The sequence below is a fragment of the Propithecus coquereli genome, unplaced genomic scaffold (assembly GCF_000956105.1).
Source record: "Propithecus coquereli isolate 6110/MARCELLA unplaced genomic scaffold, Pcoq_1.0 Scaffold178, whole genome shotgun sequence".
Lineage (NCBI taxonomy): Eukaryota > Metazoa > Chordata > Mammalia > Primates > Indriidae > Propithecus > Propithecus coquereli.
Window position 1 is genome coordinate 1,394,552 of NW_012142523.1, and position 22,685 is coordinate 1,417,236.

The 22,685-nt window shown below is 45.9% G+C and overlaps 2 protein-coding genes across 2 annotated transcripts in view; one reads left to right on the plus strand and one right to left on the minus strand.

Annotated features, from left to right (window-relative positions):
- The window catches only part of HDAC1 (histone deacetylase 1), a 31,283-nt gene extending 10,996 nt beyond the window's left edge, over nucleotides 1-20,287 (plus strand). The window contains exons 3-14 of the mRNA XM_012642261.1: nucleotides 7,441-7,558; nucleotides 11,963-12,037; nucleotides 13,470-13,608; nucleotides 14,069-14,210; nucleotides 15,802-15,894; nucleotides 17,172-17,280; nucleotides 17,362-17,502; nucleotides 18,124-18,232; nucleotides 18,327-18,457; nucleotides 18,718-18,870; nucleotides 19,344-19,392; nucleotides 19,667-20,287. Of these exons, the coding sequence (XP_012497715.1) occupies nucleotides 7,441-7,558; nucleotides 11,963-12,037; nucleotides 13,470-13,608; nucleotides 14,069-14,210; nucleotides 15,802-15,894; nucleotides 17,172-17,280; nucleotides 17,362-17,502; nucleotides 18,124-18,232; nucleotides 18,327-18,457; nucleotides 18,718-18,870; nucleotides 19,344-19,392; nucleotides 19,667-19,694 (1,287 nt within the window). The 3' untranslated portion in view covers nucleotides 19,695-20,287. The remainder of the gene's footprint in view (nucleotides 1-7,440; nucleotides 7,559-11,962; nucleotides 12,038-13,469; nucleotides 13,609-14,068; nucleotides 14,211-15,801; nucleotides 15,895-17,171; nucleotides 17,281-17,361; nucleotides 17,503-18,123; nucleotides 18,233-18,326; nucleotides 18,458-18,717; nucleotides 18,871-19,343; nucleotides 19,393-19,666) is intronic.
- A 216-nt stretch (nucleotides 20,288-20,503) lies between these two features.
- MARCKSL1 (MARCKS-like 1) lies at nucleotides 20,504-22,677 on the minus strand. Its single transcript, XM_012642262.1, has 2 exons — nucleotides 22,589-22,677; nucleotides 20,504-21,777 (listed from the first exon to the last, which is right to left on the minus strand). The coding sequence occupies exons 1-2, from the start codon at nucleotides 22,673-22,675 to the stop codon at nucleotides 21,262-21,264; spliced, it is 603 nt and encodes a 200-aa protein (XP_012497716.1). The 5' UTR covers nucleotides 22,676-22,677; the 3' UTR covers nucleotides 20,504-21,261.
- Between the last annotated feature and the right edge of the window lie 8 nt (nucleotides 22,678-22,685).

Sequence of the window (22,685 nt, forward strand, 5' to 3'; positions counted from 1 at the left end):
ATCCACCCACCTTGGCCTCCCAGAGTGCTAGGATTACAGGCGTGAGCCACCGCGCCCGGCCCCTGTAATAGTTCTTTTATATTTTCTAGTATAGATAGACCAATATCAGTATATTGCTCTAAATATCTTATGTTCTGGTTTTGTCTTTTAACTATAACGTATCTTTAATGAACAGAGTTCTTAATTTTTATGTAGTATATTTATTGTTTCCTTTATAAGTGTTTTTTGTGTCTTAAATCTTTCTCAACTTTGGAGGTATTCACCTGTTATCTTTTCAAAGCTTTCTCAGATGGGTCTTTACTGTATCTAGAATTGATTTTTTTTTTTTGGTATGTTTTGAAGTAGAAATCTACTGAAATTTTTTTCGTATATTATCACAGCTGATTTATTGAAAAGTCTGTTGTTTCCCTACTGATCTGAGTGCTACTTTTTTTTTTTTTCCCTTAAGAGAAGAGGTCTTGCTATGTTGTCCAGGCTGATCTTAACTCCTGGTCTCAAGCGATCCTCTCTCCTCAGCCTCCTGCGTTTTTTTGTTTGTTTGTTTTTTTCTTAAGCGGGTAAGTGAGGAGGGTGGTTCAATTTCCTTTTTTTTTTTTTTTTTTGAGAACAGAGTCTCACTCCCTGGCTGCAACCTCAAACTCCTGGGCTCAGGTGATCCTCCTGCCTCAGCCTCCTGAGTAGCTGGGACTACAGGCACTCACCACTATACCTGGCTAATTTTTTCTATTTTTAGTAGAGATGGAGTTTCACTCTTGTTCTCTGGTCTAGAACTCCTGAGCTCAAGGAATCCTCCCACCCTCGGCCTCCCAGAGTGCTAGGATTACAGGTGTGAGCCACCATGCCTGGCCTAGTTCTTTTTTATTTAAACCTATATTCAAGATCTCTGTAGATCTGATTCTGCTATTTGTTATTTCTGTGGGCTCTCACTCCTGATGCTTTGTTTCCTGTATGTTTCCTGATTTTTGACTGTGAGGTCATGCAGTAGTTCCCCCTCATCCAAGGGGCATATGTTCCAGATCCCCCCAGTGGATACCTGAAACCATGGATAGTACTATACCCAATATATATCGTTTTTTCCTATATATACATACCTCTGATAAAGTTTAATTTATAAATTAGGCACAGTAAGAGATTAACAAAAATAACTAATAATACAATAGAAAATTTATAACAATATATTGTTTATAGTTTCACATATAGAAGATTCATTCCTATCATAGATTTTTTAGCTACTTCAGCATATGATTTTTTTTCTTTCTGTATTAAATTGAGAACTTTCATCTTTTCACTTAAAAGAAGCACTTTACAGCTTCTCCTTGGCATATCAAAATTGCCAGCATCACTAATCTTGCACTTTGGGGTTATTGAGTAAAATAAGGGTTCCTTGAACATGAACGCTGCGATGATACCTTGACAGGCAATCGGAGTGAACGTGTGGGTAGTGTATATAGCGTGGATGCGCTGGACAAAGGGATGGTTCTTGTCCCAGGTAGGACAGAGCTGATGGCTCAAGATTTCATCACATTACTCAGAATAGCTCTTAAAACTTATAAACTGTTTATTTCTGGAATTTTCCGTTTACTATTTTCAGACCACAGTTGGCTTCGGGGTAACTTCAATGGTGGAAATGGAAACCGAGCATAAGGGGAGGACTACTGTATTCTTTGAAACTTAAGTCCTGGGCTGAAGACAGGTTCTTACAAGATTTGCTTTTACTTTGTAAAATAGGTGGCATTTGAGATGGGCTGTGTCCTTCAGGGATTTGGGATAAGGGATGAATTTCAAATGGTAGGAAGAACACGATCACAGGTACTGTGTTGGGAAGCTCTATAGATCTTGTTGAGAAAGAGTCGTTTGTCTGTAGTATAATATTTATGAAAGAGAGCAGGGGGAATTAGATTGGGAGAGGAACCTTGTGAAGTTCCTTGATTGCTATATCAGAGAGTTTAGAGTCTTTTCTTTTATAAATAGGGAGTCATTGAATGTTTGAGAGCAGGGCATTAATTTTAAGATTTTTGTGATACCAATATGAAAGATAGAAGACGATAAGGATGTATATAAATGGGACCAATTAGGAGGCCAAAAATAATCCAAGTGATTGTTAATTTAGTAGGTCAGCAGATACTTACTGAGCAGCTGCTACATGCCAAGCACTGTGTTAGTTGCTTTGAATACAGACTAACCTGCTTCTGGCCTCCCAGAGCAGACCAAGCAAACATGCAATTTCTATGCAGTTTGTTGAGTGTTATGGTAAGGGAAGTACAAGGTTACCAGGGGACTACTTCAGAGTTACTTAACTGAGACTCTGAGGGGTCAAAGACAGTTTTCCGGCGTAAGTGACTTTTTTTTCTTTCTTTCTTTTTTTTTTTTTTTTTTTAAGAGACAGGGTCTTGCTATGTCACCCAGACTGGAGTGCAGTGGCTATTCACAGGCATGATTATGGTGCCATGCAGCCTCAAACTCCTGGGCTCAAGTGATCCTCCTATCTCAGCCTCCCTATTAGTGGGGACTACAAGTGTGTGCCACCATACCCATCCTGACTTTTCAGTGGCAACCTAAAAGTTGAGTAAAGGGTTGGAAGAGAACAGTATCCTAGGTCATGGCATATGCAAAGGCCTAAAGGTGAGAGAGAGACTGCCCTTAGGGAATTTCAAGTAAAGCAGTGCTTGGCAGATTGGTACAGTGCAGGAAGTAAATTTAGCCCTTCAAACATGTTTTGTTTAACCCACAAAGTATTTTAAGAACTTTATGTTAATGGCTAATCTTTGAAAAAGTGAAATTTGACTGGTAAGGATCTGGCAATTGGGCCCAAATTCCCTCTTGGCGGTAATCAGCCAGAGCTATGTAAATAAAGGCTGTCCTCTGCTCACTGGTATTTTGTTTATTTGTTTATTTTAAGCACCAAGTTAGCTAAACTGCCTGGCCCTTAAAAGTTTTGAATTTGGTGTTCCCTGGGTTAGAGCATAAAATATTTAGGGGGATGCTGGAAAAGTAAGCAGGGATCAGATTATTCCAAGCCAGGTAAAAGAGTTTAAACTTGATATTGTGAGTATCCTCTGAAGTGTTTTTAGAGGGGAGTGACATGATTCAGTTTGCATTTTAAGACAGAGAACTCTGCGTGTAGGACTGAGCATAAATTCACAATGTTAAGGTTGAGGCTGGATTACCAGTTAGAAGATTGTTGCCACAATCCAAGCCAAAAAGGCGGTGGCCTGGGGATGGAAGTGGACAGATCTGACAGATGTGTTGGTGGTGGTTTCAAGAGAAGTCGAATGTAGTGGATGAGGAGAGAGAGGAGTCAAAGATGGTACTCTGGCTTCTATCTTGGGCAGCTACGTGGATGGTGGTGAGAACAGGAAACCTTGGAACGAGGAGGAATGTAGGGGTGTAGGGGAGCCAGAGATACCTCCAAATCCCCTTTTAGCTCAGTGAGCTCTACAGCTGGATCTAGAAACCAAATTGACACCAGGCAGATTAACAAGAGAAAAGTACGCAAATTTTGTTGGTTTTATAGGTACCTGGGGATCTTCATAAGAGAATGAAGTCTGAGGAAGTGGCCAAAGCAAGATGCTTTTATACTTTTTAGACAAAGAATGATAAATTTGAGAAGAAATGACAGGACAAAGAAAATCTGGCTAGGGGCAGTAAATTTTCTAGAGAAGTAGGAGATAGGGGAGAAGTGTAAAACAGGTAGAAGATAAGAGTTACTTGAGTATGTTTATTCAGATCCATTGCAGCCTCCAATTCCAAGTGTCTGGTGATAAGGCTACTTTCTTATATGGTGAGGGTACCCTTCTCAGAGGAATCTTTGTGGCTTGCTGCAATCAGGAAGAGACAGGTCAGCTTGCCCTTTCTTTTTTACTTTTGAGACAGGGTCTTACTCTGTCTCCAGGGCTCGAGTGAAGTGGCATCATCATAGCTCAGTGCAACTGTTTTTAAACTCCTGGGCTCGAGTGATCCTCCTGCCTCAGTCTCCCAAGTAGCTAGGACTACAAATACATACCACCATGCTCAGCTAATTTTTCTATTTTTTGTAGAGAGGGGTGGTCGTGGTCAAGCTGGTCTCAAGCTCCTGGCCTCAAGTGATGCTCCCACCTCAGCCTCCCAAAGTGCTAGGATTACAGGTGCCAGTCACCATGCCCAGCCAGCTTGCCTTTTGTGAAACTATAATTTCTCCAATGTTTTCAACTCTAGATAATCAATATACCAATTAGGCATATTTTGGGATGGCACATCCTTCTCTCCTTTGGGAGAAACAGGGGAGTGGATGCAATCAAGATTATGGAAGTCGGCCGGGCGCGGTGGCTCACGCCTATAATCCTAGCACTCTGGGAGGCCGAGGCAGGCGGATCGTTTGAGCTCAGGAGTTTGAGACCAGCCTGAGCAAGAGCAAGGTCTCTACCAAAAATAGAAATAAATTAGCTGGACAACTAAAAATATATAGAAAAAATTAGCTGGGCATGGTGGCACATGCCTGTAGTCCCAGCTACTCGGGAGGCTGAGGCAGATGGATCCCCTTGAGCCCAGGAGTTTGAGGTTGCTGTGAGCTAGGCTAACGCCACGGCACTCTAGCCCGGGCAACAGAGCCAGACTCTGTCTCAAAAAAAAAAAAAAAAAAAAGATTATGGAAGTATGATGAGAGGGACTGGCAATGCAAGTGAAAAAGGACAGAGTTTAAAATGACACTTAACGTTTGCAGCCTGAGTGGATGTTGGTATCATTAACAGAAATAGTAAAAGAGAAGTTCTGGAAGCTAAGTTGAATTTGCGTGCTTCTGGGCTCCCAACAACAAATTGTTGTGTCCAGTTGAATTTGAAGTGCCTCTAGGGTTCGAGGGTGGAACTGGCTGGGTAGCTATTGGAATTGTAAACCTAGAGCTCAGAACCAAGATCAAGACTGAGGTAGAGTTTGGGCAGTCATCGTCTAGAAGGGATAGCCAAAGCAGAGAGCTTCGGTGAGATTGCCAAGAGGGTAAAGGACTTAGTGTAGTAAAAACAGTTTGGTGTTTGGATCCAAGTCTTGCTTCTTTCACTATGATTTTTTTGTTTTGTTTTTGTTTTTTTGAGCTCCTAGGCTCAAGCAATCCTCCTGCCTCAGCCTCCCAAGTAGCTGGGACTGTAGGTGTGCACCACTGCACCTGGCTTCACTGTGGATGTTTTTTGATAAAACATTCTCTTTCAGTCTGTCAAACAGTACCTGAGCCAGACCTCTGGGTTCCTATTCCAGCTTACCAGCTGTGTAACCCTGGGCAAGTGACTTAACCTCTCTTTGTAGTTTCCTCACTACAAAATGAGGATAACAACAGTATGAAATTTAAAAGGCTGTTGTGAGGATCCAGGGAGATAGCATTTAAAGTGCTTGAAACAGTGACTGGCACAGAGGAAACAATTAAAGTTAGCTGTCTAGGCTACTAACCTATGCAGATAGAAAAACAAAGAAAATTAAAAAAAAAAATAAAGTTAACTGTGTAGTGAAAATGCTTTATAAACTATAAAAGTACAGCAGATCCTCGAATAACATCGCTTTGTTCAATGTCATTTCATTATAACGTTCATGAGAAAAAAATGATTTTACTTGTTTTTAAAATATTTCTTAAATTTATGTATAGCTCATGTTTATTTCAATGTTTAATGTTAGAAGTGATATGAATCTTTATAAAAATTGATTCCCAGCCGGCTATTGTCTGTGTGGAGTTTGTGCATTCTTTCCTTGTCTGTGTAGGTTTTCTCCGGGTACTCGGTTTCCTCCTACATCCCAAAGATGTGCATGTTAGGTTAATTTTTATTTGACAATAATTTGCATCCATTCATTCATTTTTCAAGGGTGGTCAGAGTCTGTTCCAGCACCTTAGGGTGCAAGGCAGCACACACACACCCATACTCAGTCAGACTGGGATAATTTAGACATGCCAATTAACCTAAAGTCATTATTTACCCAATTTTTGGTAAATCAGTGAGCAACGGAGATGGTAGTGGTGGTAGGTTAAATTAAAAAAAAAAAAATGTTTGCAAAGTGAAAATTTCAAGGAGCATCTCCTACTACCACACAGTTCAAAAAACAGTAACAGATATGGCAAGCTCACTGAGCACTTTCATACCATGTCTTTTATTGCGCATTTGGCGATATTTTTGTGACCAGAAATACGCTGCTAGGATCTTAACTCTTGTTTGTATCAATTAACCTATGGTAATGCTGGTTTCTTTTTTTTTTTTTGAGACAGAGTCTCACTGTGTTGCCCGGGCTAGAGTGAGTGCCGTGGCATCATCCTAGCTCACAGCAACCTCAAACTCCTGGGCTCAAGCGATCCTCCTGCCTCAAGTAGCTGGGACTACAGGCATGCACCACCATGCCCGGCTAATTTTTTCTATGTATTTTTAGTCATCCAATTAATTTCTTTCTAATTTTAGTAGAGACGGGGTCTCGCTCTTGCTCAGGCTGGTCTCGAACTCCTGAGCTCAAACAATCCGCCCACCTCGGCCTCCCAGAGAGCTAGGATTACAGGCATGAGCCACCGCGCCCGGCCATGCTGGTTTCTTTATACATCGTTTCACTTGAAGTCACAATTTCCAAGAACCTATGGACGATGTTAAGTGAGGCCTTGCTGTATTGGTAATTAGAGAGGAAGAGGATCATCTTTAAAGGCCCTACCTTTAAGGAATAGGAGGAAGAGAAGAGAAGAGAATTTTTAAAAAGAGGGAAGGAGTAATCAGAATGGTAGGATGACCAGGACATTATCATGTCAAGGAAGTTTTAGTGAGGAGGATGTGATCAGAATTGTTGGTGTGATGATTTATGAAGGATTTCCCATCTATTTCATTGTCAGTACTTACTTTCTTCTTTTTCTTCTTTTTTTTTCAATGAAGTCTCACTCTGTCACCCAGACTGGAGTTCAGGGGTGTGATCATAGCTCACAGTAACCTCAAACTCCTGGGCTCAAGTGATCCTCCTGCCTCAGCCTCCTGAGTAGCTGGGACTACAAGGTGTGGGTCACAACACCTGGATAATTTTCTTTTTTCTTGAACTCTTGGAGCCCTTTGGCCCATAATTATATATTGTTATATTTAACGATAAAACATAATTTGTAAAGCAACTTACAGTTTACAAAGAGATTTAACAATCTCATTCAATTCTCACAACTTCCCTGTGAGGTCGATGTCCCTATTTAGTAAATGAGGAAATTGAGGCTGAAGAGATCATATTAATAACTTCCCTAAGCAACAGAGCTTGAGCTGCATTCTAGGTGTTCTGCTATCCAGTCTCCTTTGATAATCTTGTTTTCCTAATTAGATTGTAAGTTTCTTGGCCTAAATCTAATCCGTTATTTATTTTTATCCTGTAACAGCACCTAAGCTCAGTGCTAGGCAGAAAATATGTGTCCAAACTAAGTAAAGACTGGCAGTAGTCGAGAATAACTTGCCCTTTCTCCCTTCTGCCCTCTAGCGCCCTCACAAAGCCAATGCTGAGGAGATGACCAAGTACCACAGTGACGACTACATTAAATTCTTGCGCTCCATCCGTCCAGATAACATGTCCGAATACAGCAAGCAGATGCAGAGATGTAAGTCTGTTCTGTTCCCTCCACACTCTCAAGCCCCCAGTTGGATCTCCCTTTCCATTGTAGAGGCCTGTTCTTCCTTCCTTGCATCTCCCATTCAACTGACACCTGATTTCCCCTGTCCCCCAAGGGTGCCAAAGTGCTTCTTTTTTCTTAAGTCGTGGTTTTCCTTGTTTCCTGATTGTAAATTATAGAGGTTGGACTTTTTCCAGTTAGGTTCACAACACTGTCCCAAGAGTACTGTAATTATTGTAATGGAAAAAACACTGACCTGGGAGGGGGAGACAACAGATACAGGGCCCAGCTCTAACTCTTAACTGACTGGGCAAGTCACTTCCCCTCAGATTTTTTTTTTTGTAAAATGGGCTGGGCCACACGATCTCTGATTTCTGTTCAATTATGACTATACTTTATTATGTGCGTATTAATTGAGAATTTAGAAGCTACTCAGGACAGACTCTAGATGATGTAATCTTTGAGATGAGGTGATTCTACCCCTGTCCCCTGGGACTCGAAACTCCAGAACAAGTCCCCTCTCAGAAGCCACACTCATTTTATAGGAATCGGGCCAGGCATGCTGGCTCACGCCTGTAATCCTAGCACTCTAGGAGGCCAAGGTGGGAGGATCGCTTGAGGTCAAGAGTTCGAGACCAGCCTCAACAAGAGGGAGATCCCGTCTCTACCAAAAATAGAAAAACTAGATGGGCATTGTGGTGCACACCTGCAATCCCAGCTACTCAGAAGGCTGAGGCAGGAGGATCACTGGAGCCCAGGAGTTTGAGGCTGCAGAGAGCTATGATGATGCCACTGCACTTTAGCCTGGGTGACAGAGTGAGACTCAGTCTTAAAAAAAAAAAAATAGTTTATAAGAATCGTGGGACTTATTTTAGCTGTGGGGAAAACACTTGTTCAAATTTACGACAAAACTATCACACCTGACTTCTTCCTTATGTTATTTTAGAAATTACCTTAGCGCCTAAGATCCCATACAATAAAACAGTGTAACGGTATTGTCCAAAAGAAGTTTTCATTAGCTTATGACAGCTTATATTGAAATATCAGGAAATCTGTGCCACTTGTTTATTACTGCTGGCCACAAGGTAGTCTTATTCTCAAGGAAGAAAGTTATTTATTAGTTCCAATAACTGTACAGTGGTAATGATGGCAGAAACATGGAGACCTTCCTTGTAGTAAAGCTTCTTTACTACCCACAACTCCAAGAGCTGCTGCCCCCTCTGAGTAGGGTGTTTGCTTTCTGAATTGGCGGGATCTTATTTCCCTCCAAGGTGAGGCAAACTCATTCCTTTGCTGTAGATGGCTTTAGGGGTTTCCATAACCCATTTAAGCCAAGGATCAGTTCTACTCTCAGTAGAGCAGGCTCTCACTAGAGAAGCAGGTTGGTATTAAACCAAGAAAATGAGTTTTTAGTTCTTACTTGGAATCCTCAGCTCTGCCACTTAGCTATGTGCTCTAGAGTAAGTCTCCCAGCTCTCTGAGTGTTACTTGCCTTCTTTAAGGGGAAGACAATAGTGCTCATTTCATAGTCTGGGGGGCGGGCGGGAATAAGTGAGATAATACATTCAGAGTACCTACCCTCAATGACTAGGAGCTTTTGCTATTATGACTTATTATTTTTTTATTTACAAGTCTGTCAAAGCAGACAAAATATTAGGCCCTCAGGAGTATGCAGGTTCTGCTTTGGCACTCCAGTTTTTCTGAATCCAGCATTCTAAAGTTGTACATTGAAAAATTAGGTGTATTAGTTCTGGGTGCCTGTAGTCCCAGCTACTCAGGAGGCAGGAGGATTATTTGAATCCAGGAGTTTAGTGCCGGCCTGGGCAACTTAGTGAGACCCTATCTCTAAAAAAAAAAAAAAAGAAAGAAGGAAAGAAAAGAAAATTGGTAGACATTCTCATCCATCTTACAGACATACTAATTGAGACCCAGGGAGGAGAGATGACTTTCCCAGAGTCACACAGCAAGATGGTGGTAGAATGAAGAATGGAACTCTAGTCCTCTGATTCTGGAGTTTTTAAAATATAAGGTGTATATAAAATATTACAGACACAAAAAATATATTAAAAAATAATGTGATGAACATCCATATGCCCACTACCCAGCCTAAGAAAGAAAACATTATCAATACAGTTGAAGTCCCCCTGGGCACCTCTCCTTGATCACATACCCTTTCTCTCCCACTGCCCTCCAGCCCCGCCCCATTACCACTACCACCGAGATATAAGCACAATCCTGAAATCACTGTTTAATCCCTTGCATTTCTTCAATATACATTTTATTGCCTTCTCTGCCTGCCTCTACTCCACCACCTCTCACCTGGTATTGCTCCCCTTTAGTCTAAAGCCAGCCTAAGAATGAGAAAAGTGTTTATAATGGGAAGAGGGAAAACCCACACAAAAGTCTTCCCTACCTCACAGATGAGCTCAAGTAGTGCTCTCCCACTTCCCCTCTTTCCATCTCTGATCACACAGCTCATTGAGCTGGGAATAAATGGGCTGACCATTTGAGCCACCTGTTGGTTTGGGGCCTGAAGGAAAATATTTTTTTCTCATATCTAAAACACCCATTCCCTCCCACGGCAGCTCCACATCCCAAAGCAGTATAAACAAAGGTTGGAAACCCAGGCAGGCCAAACCCACTGCAAAAGGAAGCAACCAGAGGGGAAAATCAGTTGCCAGTGGATAAATAGCCTGGCCCCAGGGACCAAAGTTCTTATTTACACGGCCTCCCAGTGTTTACCCAGGAAGTGAGGAAAAGAGTCACCCACTACTCACTCCCTTATGCAGCTACACTTCCTTGGAGCACCAGAGCTTGGGCACCCTCAGTTTAGGACAGTACCAGAGTTGGTGATTCTTGAGCTTCAGCTGTGTCTTTTGTTTCCTTTTTTTTTTTTTCAGAGGCAGGGTCTCTGTCACCCAGGCCAGAGTATAGTGGTATAAGCACTCACTGCAATCTCAAACTCCTGGGCTCAAGTGATTCTCCCATCTCAGCCTCCCAAGTAGTTGGGATTACAGGCACACACCACTATGCCTGACTAATTTTTTTTATTTTTTGTAGATGGCGGGGAGGGGTCTCGCTATGGTACCCAGGCTGGTCTCAAACTCCTGGATTCAAGTGATCCTCCCGCCTCTGCCTCCCAGAGCACTAAGATTACAGGCGTGAACTACCGCACCTTACTGAGCACTGTGTCTTAAGATTTTACTAGCACAAGCCAAGCTGGGTTTTACTACTGTCCTCATCCCAGGGCTCCTCCTCCTCACTCTACTTTGGGAACTCCTGCTGGTAACAGTGGGTGCAGTGGGAAGGCTGGGGCAAGAGAATAAGTAGCCCTACTCCTGCCTCTAACTTCCTGTACATCATTGATGTCCCAGCAGTTTCCTTTTCTGTTAGAGGAGCCTTAGAGCCATAAGGTTCCCCTCTAGCTCTGTGAGTCTGCAACCCCCAGGTGTGCTTTCCTTCCTGTCTTTCGTTTCATTTGCATTATTGTTTGCATGTGTTTCCACGTTATGTACTAGTTTGTACTTTTACCCCTTTAGGCCTGAAATAACTTTACTCCAGTTGTCACTGTGGGTGTAGTAAAAAGAGCACTGGACTGTGGGAGTCAAGACACCTGGACTCTGATTCTGGTTCTGCCACTGCCTGGTTATATAACCTTGGGCAAGTCACTTAACTTCTCTGTATCTGTTAGTTCCTCTGAACAGTGTTGTTGACATCTGTCTTGTCCAGCCCATAGGGTTGTTGTGAGGATCAAATGAGGTTGTATATATGCCAAGACGTGGGAAAAGGCCAGGGTATATTTTCACAGGCTTTTAGGACAGACAAACCAAAGCTTGAGGCTTGAATACTGCTGTTGCCATTTACTTGCATTTCACCTCTCTGTGCCTGTTTCCCCATTTAAAAGATAGGGCCAAATCCTACCTCAGAAGGTTGTGTGAGGGTAAATGATCTCAGGATTTAAAGCATTTAACACAGTTTCTGGCACATTGCAAGTGCTCAGTGAATGACAGTTATACGGATCTCTGTTCTTCACCCTTGTTGGTCAGCTAGAGTGAGGTCCAGGAACAAACGCAGGCTGGAAGAAGAGGATAAATTTTTCTTCCTCAAGGAATGAACCTACATTTTCCAAGTTGCTAACTGTTTTCCCATGTTAGATTTCTGTTAATTTTCTCACCAGTTGGGTGAGGTCGATATCATTATTGCTCGTTAAAGATAATGGGCTAAAGTTCAAACAAGTTAAACAGCTTGATACAGTTACACAGCCAGTAAGTACTAGAGCCTGGACTAGAACCCAAGCCTTCTGTATTTAAATTCCGTGCTTTTTCCATCAGCGCATAAATATCTAAACTAAAGGAAATTGTGGAAACTAACATGTTGCTTATTTCTTTCAAGTCAACGTTGGTGAGGACTGTCCAGTATTTGATGGCCTGTTTGAGTTCTGTCAGTTGTCTACTGGTGGCTCTGTGGGTAAGGAATATACATCCCCTCCCCAGGGCTGGGCTGGGCTGTTCTATTGAGCTCTGCTGTTTAGGCTGCTGTCCTAACAGGCTGACCTGTAACCATGTGGAAAGTTCCTGTGGGTTTTTACCTTAGGTCTCTAAAATGTCCTTCTGGTTTAGTCTTAGCCCAGGTTCAGTCTCTGACATGGTACTGACAGGTGTCCTTGACTGTCCTCTCCTACCAAGGAATTCCCTATAGGCCTTATGGGGTTGTTGAGATGCTGTATGTAAAAGCAATTTGTGAACTGCAAAGTGCTATAAAAATGGAAGAGTCATCATTTGTGTCTTATGAAAGAATATGGTAATTGCCTTTAGAGGTCAAAAATACTCCCCACATATCTCCCACTTCCATTTGTAGCTTCTGGCTTAACTCTAGGATTACTCTAAACCCTTTCTTTTCTTTTTTTTTTTTGTACACACTGAGGTGAAATCTAAACCCTTTCTTAACAAATATTTATTTTCCTATGATCACTATGTCCACCCCCCCCCCAACATAATCACAGAAAACAAGTACACAGAAAAAACCAAAATCACCCACAGCCATACTGTCCATCTGTAACCATTGTTGCCATTTTGGTGTTAGTATATCCATTCTTTCTTCTGTGTGTATATATTTGGACATTTTACATTTTACAAAAATGTGTTGCATTATATATATATTATATATATACACACACACACACACACACACACACACACACACACACAGTTTTGTGCCTGTATTTTTCACTTAGTAAATCTTTAAAATTTCCCTGTGGTGTTCTACAGCATGATTTCTAGTGGCCATATGATCAGTCATATTATGGACCTACGTCAGTTGATATAATCTGTCCTCTCTTGTTGGATCATTTGGATTGTTCCATGCTTTGATTACTGTTAAAGTTAACACTGACACAAATGTGCTTGCACAAATGCGTGTGTATTTCTCTCTTACTTCTTCTTGGACCTATGTGTAATTTGAGCAAGCAAGCATTATCTTTGGTATTTTTTCAAAATTTTTTGACTATGAACTGTAATAAGAAATAAACTTACACATGCAATCCAGGATATATGTGTGTGGGCACACATACATTCACTCATTCTGAAACCAAAGTTTTACAAAAGAGCAGTTTACTCTGATATTTTTATTCTGCTCTATTTCATTTAAATAAATTCCACTAAATCAATTTTAAGGCCTACTAATGGGTTACCATCCTCAGTTTAGAAAATAGTTTTTAAGAGTTGGTAGTATCATGTTTATTCCCTGTTGGAATAGGGTGGGAGGGAGCAGACTGGCTTGTGAATTGTACAATACAGCTGTTGAATAGGCAGGTCCTACCTCTCACTGGGTTCCCTGGGCTTCTTGGGGGAAGGGAAGACTGGCTTAGTAACAGGCTTATGTTCTCTCTTCCCACGCCCAGCAAGTGCTGTGAAACTTAATAAGCAGCAGACGGACATCGCTGTGAATTGGGCTGGGGGCCTGCACCATGCAAAGAAGTCCGAGGCATCTGGCTTCTGTTACGTCAATGATATCGTCTTGGCCATCCTGGAACTGCTAAAGTATGCCTGCCTGGCCTTGTCTCTTGGAGGAGCACCTTAGGCCAGGTTCCCTCTTCCCTCTACCCCTGGGCTTGCCTCCCTAGTTTGCTTTTCCGAGCGGTGTGCTGGCTAGGATGTGTTCGGTGAGTGTCTCTGGCCATCCTCTCCTTGACGGGGCCTTGGTTTGATCTGAGCCCACGGCAAGATCAGGGGCAGGCGCTGCTCAGATCCTGCCTCCAGAGTGGTCCCTGTGTGGCTGGAGTTGACCCTGGCTGTAGAGTAGGAAGATCGGACTTGGTCGGCTTGGTCAGGCCTCTGGAGACAACCGGCCGCTCTTCCACCTTCCTTCAGCCAGTTTCCACGTCTCTGGTGCTTAGAGATACCTGAGGGAGGCAGCCAGCCCGGTAAGCTGGGACCTGGCGCGCTTGGCGCGTCCCATCACCAAAGACCCCGCAGACCCCTGACCCCCTTCTGATCCTAGGTATCACCAGAGGGTGCTGTATATTGACATTGATATTCACCATGGCGATGGCGTGGAAGAGGCCTTCTATACCACAGACCGGGTCATGACTGTGTCCTTTCATAAATATGGAGAGTACTTCCCAGGAACTGGGGACCTACGGGTGAGAAATCCCTTTAGGGGCCAACCAGCTCACCCTCAGCTGCTAGCTCTAATTCTCCTATCCCATGCCACTAAAAACCACTTCCTGCCTCTTCTGCCATTCAGAACTCCGCAGCCCAGTCTGGAGCACCTGCCATGATCTTTTCCCTTTTCTATTCAGGAGAAAAGAAATGATGGGACTTAAAGAGTTAGAGAAGGATAAGGGTCTCCTGACTCATTGGACTTCCCTCCTGGCCACAGCTGGGTTGCATTACTCTGTTCTTATGCCCCCATAAGGCTTGAGTTTGAGGCTAGGACTTGGGACTCTTAAGGACCATCTCAAGGGTTCTTTTATATATATATTATATAACTTTATTAATTTTATTGAAATCAGATTTATTTAAAAGAAAAATAGGCAATATATGATTTTTTTTTTATTTCAGCATCTTACGGGGGTACAAATGTTTAGGTTACATATATTGCCTTTGCCCCACCCGAGTCAGAGCTTCAAGCGTGTCCATCTCCCAGGTGTGCACTGCACCTCAAAGATTCTTTTTTTTTTTTGAGACAGAGTCTCACTCTCTTGCCTGAGCTAGAGTGCCGTGGCATCAGTGTAGCTCACAGCAACCTCAAGCTCCTGGGCTCAAGTGATCCTCCTGCCTCAGCCTCCTGGGTAGCTGGGACTACAGGCATGTGCCACCGTGCCTGGCTAATTTTTTCTATTTTTAGTTGTTTGGCTAATTTCTTTTTATTTATAGTAGAGACGGGGTCTTGCTCTTGCTCAGGCTGGTCTTGAACTCCTGAGCTCCAACGATCCTCCCACCTCGGCCTCCCAGAGTGCTAGGATTACAGGCATGAGCCACTGCGCCCGGCCAAAGGTTCTTATTAATAACATTTTTAGGTCACCTTCCCCTTTGGCCTTATGACTTAAAGTTAGGGACTCTCTCCTCAGATTTTGCCGCTGATAATAGGATACTTAATAGATATGTCCCCTTACGGAAGCCCATCCACGAACCTCAGGATAAGAATCCTTGGAAGCTACTTCATTGAGCTGTTGCATCTGCTTCTGTTAACATGAATACAGTGAAATCAGCTAATTTGCCATGCTGGTAGCCTAAGGTGAAAAGTAGCAATAATTCAGTTGTTTGCTATGGCAAGTATTAGAATAAATGAGCATTTACTATTTTGAAGTTAGTTGGAAGAATTTTGCTTTTCTCTCTGCTTCCCTCCACGCCTCCCTAGAGAGGAGAGAATGGGGGTAGAGGAGTGAGAGTAAAGCTCTCTAGAGATGAAAGGGCTGTCGGGATGGGTGTTATTTCTGTGACCCAGCTGCTTGCCAGCCCTAACCCAATCCAGAGGTGGAAATGCTGTGCTGTGGGGTGGTATATTCAATCTCTGACCCATGAACAGCCCTCAGCCTGAGTACAGGCTCAGTGGCGGGTCCAGAGATGTGAGCTGGATTTGCCAGTGAGGTACCCTGGTCCTGGCCCACCTCATGGGCCCAGCCTGTCTCTCTTAGAACCACTGCTTCTTTCCTTAACCCTCCAGCCCCCATCCTTGACTTTCCTCCTGGCTTCATCTTTCAGTTTCACTTTAATGTCCCTCTTAATTAGGATATTGGGGCTGGCAAAGGCAAGTATTATGCTGTTAACTACCCGCTCCGAGATGGAATTGATGACGAGTCCTATGAGGCCATTTTCAAACCGGTAAGTGGCTTTATCCACTCCTTGGGCTATAAACAGGTTGGTCTAGGGGACAGGGAGCATAGCACCCCCACTATACCACAAGCATCTCTCCCCACTAAGGCTAGCTGGGAATGAGAGGTATTTCAACCCTGGATTGTTGTGTGGTCAGTTAAGGAATAAAAATCATCCAAACATGTTGATGCCTTCTATATTCAGGCCCTCTGCTGGATACAAGAATATCTAAGACACGATCTTTGCACTCACAGTCTATGGTAGGGAAGGCAGGCACAAACCCAAAGGTGTGTGGTCAGTACTGTTTTTATATCTCCATTTCTTTGGGGTCAGCCACTGGGAGACTATTGTGATCTTTTGGGTAGTGTTATGTCTCCTTGGTTTTTCATGTTTCTTGTTGCCTTACATTGATGTCTGCACATGTGAAGAAGTAGGGACTTACTTCTTCCCAGACTGGACTTGTCTGGGAAAGCCCTTGACCAGTCAGCCCATCCACAGGCTATGGAAAGGCTGTCTGGCATGTTCCACGGGCAGGCTAGCCTGGTTCCTGTGTTTTTGAGGAATGAACAGAGGAGTGAGAGACAAACTGCTGCCTGCGCTAGGGAGAGGGTAGTCAGGGATGATTTCACAGAGGTGGTGACATTTGAGCTGGACTTTGAAAAATGAGGAAGTACCCATGTGAAGAAGGAGGTGGGGGCCACAAGGGTAGCATTCAGCAGAAGGAACAGCACCAGCAGAAGTGCAGAGGTGGCAGTATGTAGTGGCATGTAGGCCAGTATAAGTGCCTGCTATGTGCCTAGTATTAATAGTAAGCGCAACGGAAGCGTGGGTTATGGTCTCTGTCCTCAGTAACGTTAGAATCTAATTGTGAGAATAAGATATACGAAGTGCTTGCTCATAGTATAAGGCTCCACGTCTGTAGGACTGAATGAGTAGAGTAGGTGCAGCTAAGGATCAGGAAGGCGGCTTAGAAGAAATGGCACTGGAGCGTGGGCAGTGAAAGAAGGGAAAAAATTTAGGGAGTTGATAGGGAGACCATTCTAGGTTCAGCACTGTTAGGGCTAGAAGGATCTTAGAGATCCTTTCAAATTGGAAAACTGAAATCCAAAGTGGTGAAACAAGAGCCCCAGCCTGCTACTCCCTTTTCTCTACCATACAGCATGAGGGAGAGTAGAAAGGTAGGAGTGGGTGATAAGGAACAGAAAAAAGTACAGCACCCAACCTTTCCATCCCCAAACCTTGCATAACTTTTCTTGGTCGGTAGTAACCAGGATGTGTCCTTTTAGGTCATGTCCAAAGTAATGGAGATGTTCCAGCCTAGTGCGGTGGTCTTACAATGTGGCTCAGACTCCCTGTCTGGGGATCGGTTAGGTTGCTTCAATCTGACCATCAAAGGTGAGACCAGGTAGCACAAGCATGGGTGGGCAGGGTCCTGCTGGTTGCTCCTATAACCCAGTACCCCTTTTCCTACCAAAGGGCACGCCAAGTGTGTGGAATTTGTCAAGAGCTTCAACCTGCCTATGTTGATGCTGGGAGGAGGTGGTTACACCATTCGTAACGTTGCCCGGTGCTGGACATATGAAACAGCTGTGGCCCTGGACACGGAGATCCCAAATGGTAATAACTCCAGAGCCAGGTTGGAGTGGGCTGGGCCAGGGGCTGGAGCTCATGTGTCCTCAAGTTCACAGCCCCTTCCCCATTGGTCATATATGGGAATACTATGTCATTGTGATTGACAGATCATAGCCACCAGTTTTTCCCTAGTCCTTTTTGACTCCCCTCTCCCTCCTGTTTTTGGCTGGATAAAACTATCAGTGGTTATTTACAGCTTTGGAATATCTACTCTATTATACAGAGTAACTGGGGTCGTGAGTGAAGGGAACACTTGCAATGAGCATTGCCTAAGTGTCTTTTTTTTTTTTTTTCCTGGTCAAGTGGAGCAGTGGGAGTGGAGAAGGAACAAAGGAATCTGTAACTGGTTGTGATCAATTAGTTGTAAACACCACTGCACTCGGACCAACCCTGCCTAAGTGTCTTAATCCAGTGCTTGGGCCTTTTCCTGGTGACACATATACTGGCATGGACACCAGAGAATGGTGTTAAAATCTCATAGGCACCCAAGTCTCAGCCTATCTCAGAGGCATTCTTCTCTGCTTGATAGATGGGTAAACAGGCCCAGATAAATCTACAAATGCTTTTCTCAGGGTTCTTGACTCTCTTCTCTCCTACCCTAATCAGAGCTTCCCTACAATGACTACTTCGAATACTTTGGTCCAGATTTCAAGCTTCACATCAGTCCTTCCAATATGACTAACCAGAACACTAATGAGTACCTAGAGAAGATCAAGTGAGTATTCCTCTGGCCACCCCTTGATTGAACATTGCAGGCTCTGGTTTGTCCCTAACCAGAGCCCAGCCACCCTCTCTCCCATTGACTGTAGACAGCGACTGTTTGAGAACCTGAGGATGCTGCCTCATGCTCCTGGGGTCCAAATGCAGGCGATTCCTGAGGATGCCATCCCAGAGGAAAGTGGCGATGAGGATGAAGAAGACCCTGACAAGCGCATCTCAAGTAAGACCCAGACCCTTCCCACTCAGTAGGTAGCTCTACCATTCCTGGTTCCACATTGCCCCCCAAGCTACCTGCCTGTTGAGAAACCTAAATTTCAAGTTCCAGTGTCTGTAGGAACATGTTAGGGAGTCCAGGTTCCCTCCCTTTCCTTCTCTTGGTCCCTTTCCCTTGGTGTTTCTTGAAGGACACTCAGGGAAGCAGTAGGCATAGACCATGAGGTAAACGGCCTACTCTCTCCCCTACTTTCCCTTGCCTCCCAGTCTGTTCCTCGGACAAACGAATTGCCTGTGAGGAAGAGTTCTCTGACTCTGATGAGGAAGGAGAGGGTGGCCGCAAGAACTCTGCCAACTTCAAAAAAGCCAAGAGAGTCAAAACAGAGGATGAAAAAGAGAAAGATCCAGAAGAGAAGAAAGGTAGGTTTGGGTTGAACCAGGACTTGGGTCTCGAGCCCTGGAGGAGGATGCATCTATGTAGGGTACCGGGAGGAGGGAGCTGACTCAGGCCCTGCCAGCTCCTGTTGGGCTCTTCCTTAGCTTCCTGGGCCTTTCAGTGGCTCCCAGAAGTGGCAGGTCCCACAGAACAACGAAACGTCTACTGGCTGAGTGAGCTGTGACTCTCACATACCACCCAAGCCCTTTTCTCAGCACTTCACCCGTTTCCCAGGGGGCTGCCTCCGCCTACTGGGTTCTGGCTGTAGCAGGCTGGGAAACCGGTCCAACCTGTCCGTTCAATACAGGGCTCACTGGGAGGACCTGGGATGGGATGGGTTTCTCTTTTGTATGTCCAGTGAGCTTAGTGTTGGGGAAGGGGTTTCGGGGTAAGTGAAGATCTCGTGGGTCTTTCCAGAGGGGCTACCCTTGGCCATCCCTGTACTCTTATGTTCTAGAAGTCACAGAAGAGGAGAAAACCAAGGAGGAGAAGCCAGAAGCCAAAGGGTGAGGAAGGAGCTGTGTGTTGGCCATCTCCCTGGCATTGGAGCACTAGTGCCTTTGTCCCACCACTCTGAGAGGGAAGGCACAGGGACAGCTGGTCCAGCTTACAAAGGCCTCTTTCAGGGACCAGTCTGTCTCTGCAGTTCTAGGCAGAGCTAGGAAGCCCCAGCCCCCAGCAGTCACCTGGGCAGCTGGTGTCCTGTAGAAGTCATTGTTTCCACTTTGCCTCAGGCCTCTTGCGTGGGTTGTCTCATGCCAGTCTCTGCTCTCTCCACAGGGTCAAGGAGGAGGTCAAGTTGGCCTGAGCAGATCTCTCCAGCTCTGGCTTCTTGCCAAGTACCCCACCTTTCTCCTCTACCCCCTCAGATTTTATATTTTCTAATTCTCTTTGTATTTATATGAAAACTTATTAAATATAAATATCCCCAGGGCAAGATAGAAACAAAGAAACAAGGGCCCTGAGCCCAGGGCAGCTGTTCTGGGTGAACTCTTCTAGGAGCTGCCTTGCCACCCTTCCCTCCCCAGTCTTAATTTCAAAGCATAAAGAGTACCAGGTCTGGGTAGAAGGGATACTTTTATGCAGGTGCAAGACAAAATCCTGAAACACCAAGTGCTTGCTCAGTAGTTTTGGAAGCGTGCCCTTATTGAGCATTCTAGAAGGGGTGGCTGGGTCTTCAAGGATCCCCTGTTCTTTTCTGGCTCCTAAGGTAACATCAGCCATGTTTAGATTGGTTCTGTTCTCATACCTTCCCACTGGCCTCAGGTGGGCCAAGCAACTCACACTGCCTGCCCTGTCTTCCCCCAGTTCTGCAGGTGGAGGTTGGTAGTCTAGTTTCCTTTTTGAGATACTATTTTCATTTTTGTGAGACTCTTTGTAATAAAATGGTACATTTCTATACCCTCCTGAGCTTCTGTTTCCTAAGTGTCCTTGAGTTGATTTCAGCGCCACTTCCCTGACTTTTGGTGTCCATGAGTATTTGAGCAACCCCCAAAATAACAACAAAAAAACCATCATCAACTTACCTGTCTTAACCCCTCCCTTGAGGTTTGAGATTAACTAGTTTCTACCAATCTTCTCACCCTACCCCCAGAAGACCACTCATTAAAGCACCACTAAAGGGACAACATTTATTCCTTTTCCAAATGTTACAGTAAAACCAGGTGGAAGAGAATGGTTTTAGCAGTTAGGAAAAAAAGTACAAATCTGGGGTTTGGCCATTAAAAGTTATTTACAACAAAGGGAGAAAAAAAGACAACAAGAAGTTGTTTCACATTACAGACCTCCCCCCCACCCGAAAGCCTAACACTTGCTTACCAAGTCAAAAAAGAGACACAGTTGATTCACAAGCCGGAGGTTTGAACTTGAGTAAGACATTTATAAAAACCTAGACAGGGGCAGTGTCCTCCCCAGCCCAGGGGCCACTAGGCACAGCACAAGAGACTAAAAACTCAACAGGGGGAAAGGCTGGACACTCAAGGTTTGGGAGTATAAGCACCCCACTTCTGGCTCAGGGATTTAGGGAGTAGGGTAAACAAAACCTACTTGGAAAAGAATTGGGGAAGAAAACCAACAATTGCCTTCTGCAGGGGTGGGGCCAGGGAGGGAGGGCCAGGGACAGGAGCATTTCACATCACTAACCTAACTTGGGAAGCTGTAAGGGACCATCTTCAACTGGCCTTAAGAGGACGACCAGATGGCTGATGGGAGAATCCACAGGAGGGAAAGGAGGAGAGGGGACGTGGCTGGGAGGGGGCAATAGCCCCTTCCTTTCTGGGCACAGGAAGGCAGCCAGGGCACCAGGTCCAGGCAGTGACCTCACAAGGACAGCACAGTTTTTGCAGCTTAGAGATCACCCACCTGCCCCCACCCAGCTACTCATTCTGCTCAGCGCTGGCCGGTGTAGGGCCACTCTCCAGCCCCGAGGGAGTGGACAGCTCTGCAGCCTGGGGCCCTGCCTCTTCTTCTGTGTCTCCTCCCTTGGAGGCAGCACTAGCCTCTGCCCCCTTGGCCTGGGGCTCCTGGCTCTCAGGGGTGGCAACAGCCTTCCCTTCCTGGGCAGTGCCCTCTTCACTGCAGGCACCAATCTCCCCCTGCTCCTGCTCTTCCTCTGTGGGTGAGGAGGCAGAAGAATCACCCCCACCCTCCTTCCGATTTCTCTTGAAGGACAGGCCGCTCAATTTGAAAGGCTTCTTGAAAGAGAATTTCTTCTTCTTCTTGGGGGTCTCCTTGGGGGCGGCCTCCCCCTTGGCCTCAGAACCCTGGCTAGGGGGTGCTGGCTCGATGGCATCGCCTGTGGCCCCGGCTGCCTCATCTGTTCCGTTCACGGGGGGCGATTCCCCTTCACCCTTGGGGGATAAGTCTCCATTACTTTTCACGTGGCCATTCTCCTGCAGGGCAGAGGAGACAGCAATGAGGGCCAAGGCTCATCTCCCCCTCCCCCAGCCCGCTTCTGACCCCTTCCAGACAACCGGGTCCCCGACTTGATTCTACTGCAACCCTGAAGTCTGGTTTAAGCCTCGCCCCTCACAGGCGCGCGGGGACCCAGCGCGCAGAGGCCGCGGCCGGCAGGAGGCGCTGGGGTCCTGTGGCCCCCACCCCCCTCCCCCGGGGCAAGCTCTCCATTCCGCGCGGAGCCGCTCTGGATCCGCTGTGCGGATCCCGGGCAGGCGGGCGAGTCGCGCCAGGCGATATTGGGCGGGAAGCCGCCCTGGGGCGCTGTCTCTCTGCACCTGGACGGCCTATTTTCCCGGCCTCCTGCTTTGTGCAAACGGCCCCCCACCCACCCCAGGCTCTCCCCACATCTCGGCTCCCTCTTAAGAAAAAAAAGCCTGGGCCACCGAGGTCAGGTCTGCGGGTGGAGTGCCCTCCCCGCTGGGCACCGCTCGCGGCCCCTGGGCGCCCCCTTGGCGTGGCCCAGCAGCGCCTTTGTTCCCCGCGCGGCACTCGGGGCGGCCTGGGGGCAGCGCCGGGGGCCCGGGCCGCGAACAAAGAAGGCGGCGGGGCCCGGCCGGCGCCCCCTCTCCGCCCCTCCCCTTGCTTCGCCCGCGGGGGCTGCGGCGCCGAGAACAAAGGGACCGGGCGGGGGAGGGGGCGCCGCGTGTCCCGGGCCGGACAAAGTGCGCGGCCCCGGCCCAGGGCCCTAGAGGGGGCGAGGTGCGAGAGGAGGGGGCCGGGGCCGGCCGTGCCGAGCGTACCCACCTGTCCGTTGGCCTTCGCGGGGGAAGTGCCTGCTGCCTCCTCGGCGGTCACGTCGCCCCGGGGAGCCTTGGAGCTCTGGCTGCCCATGATGGGGGGG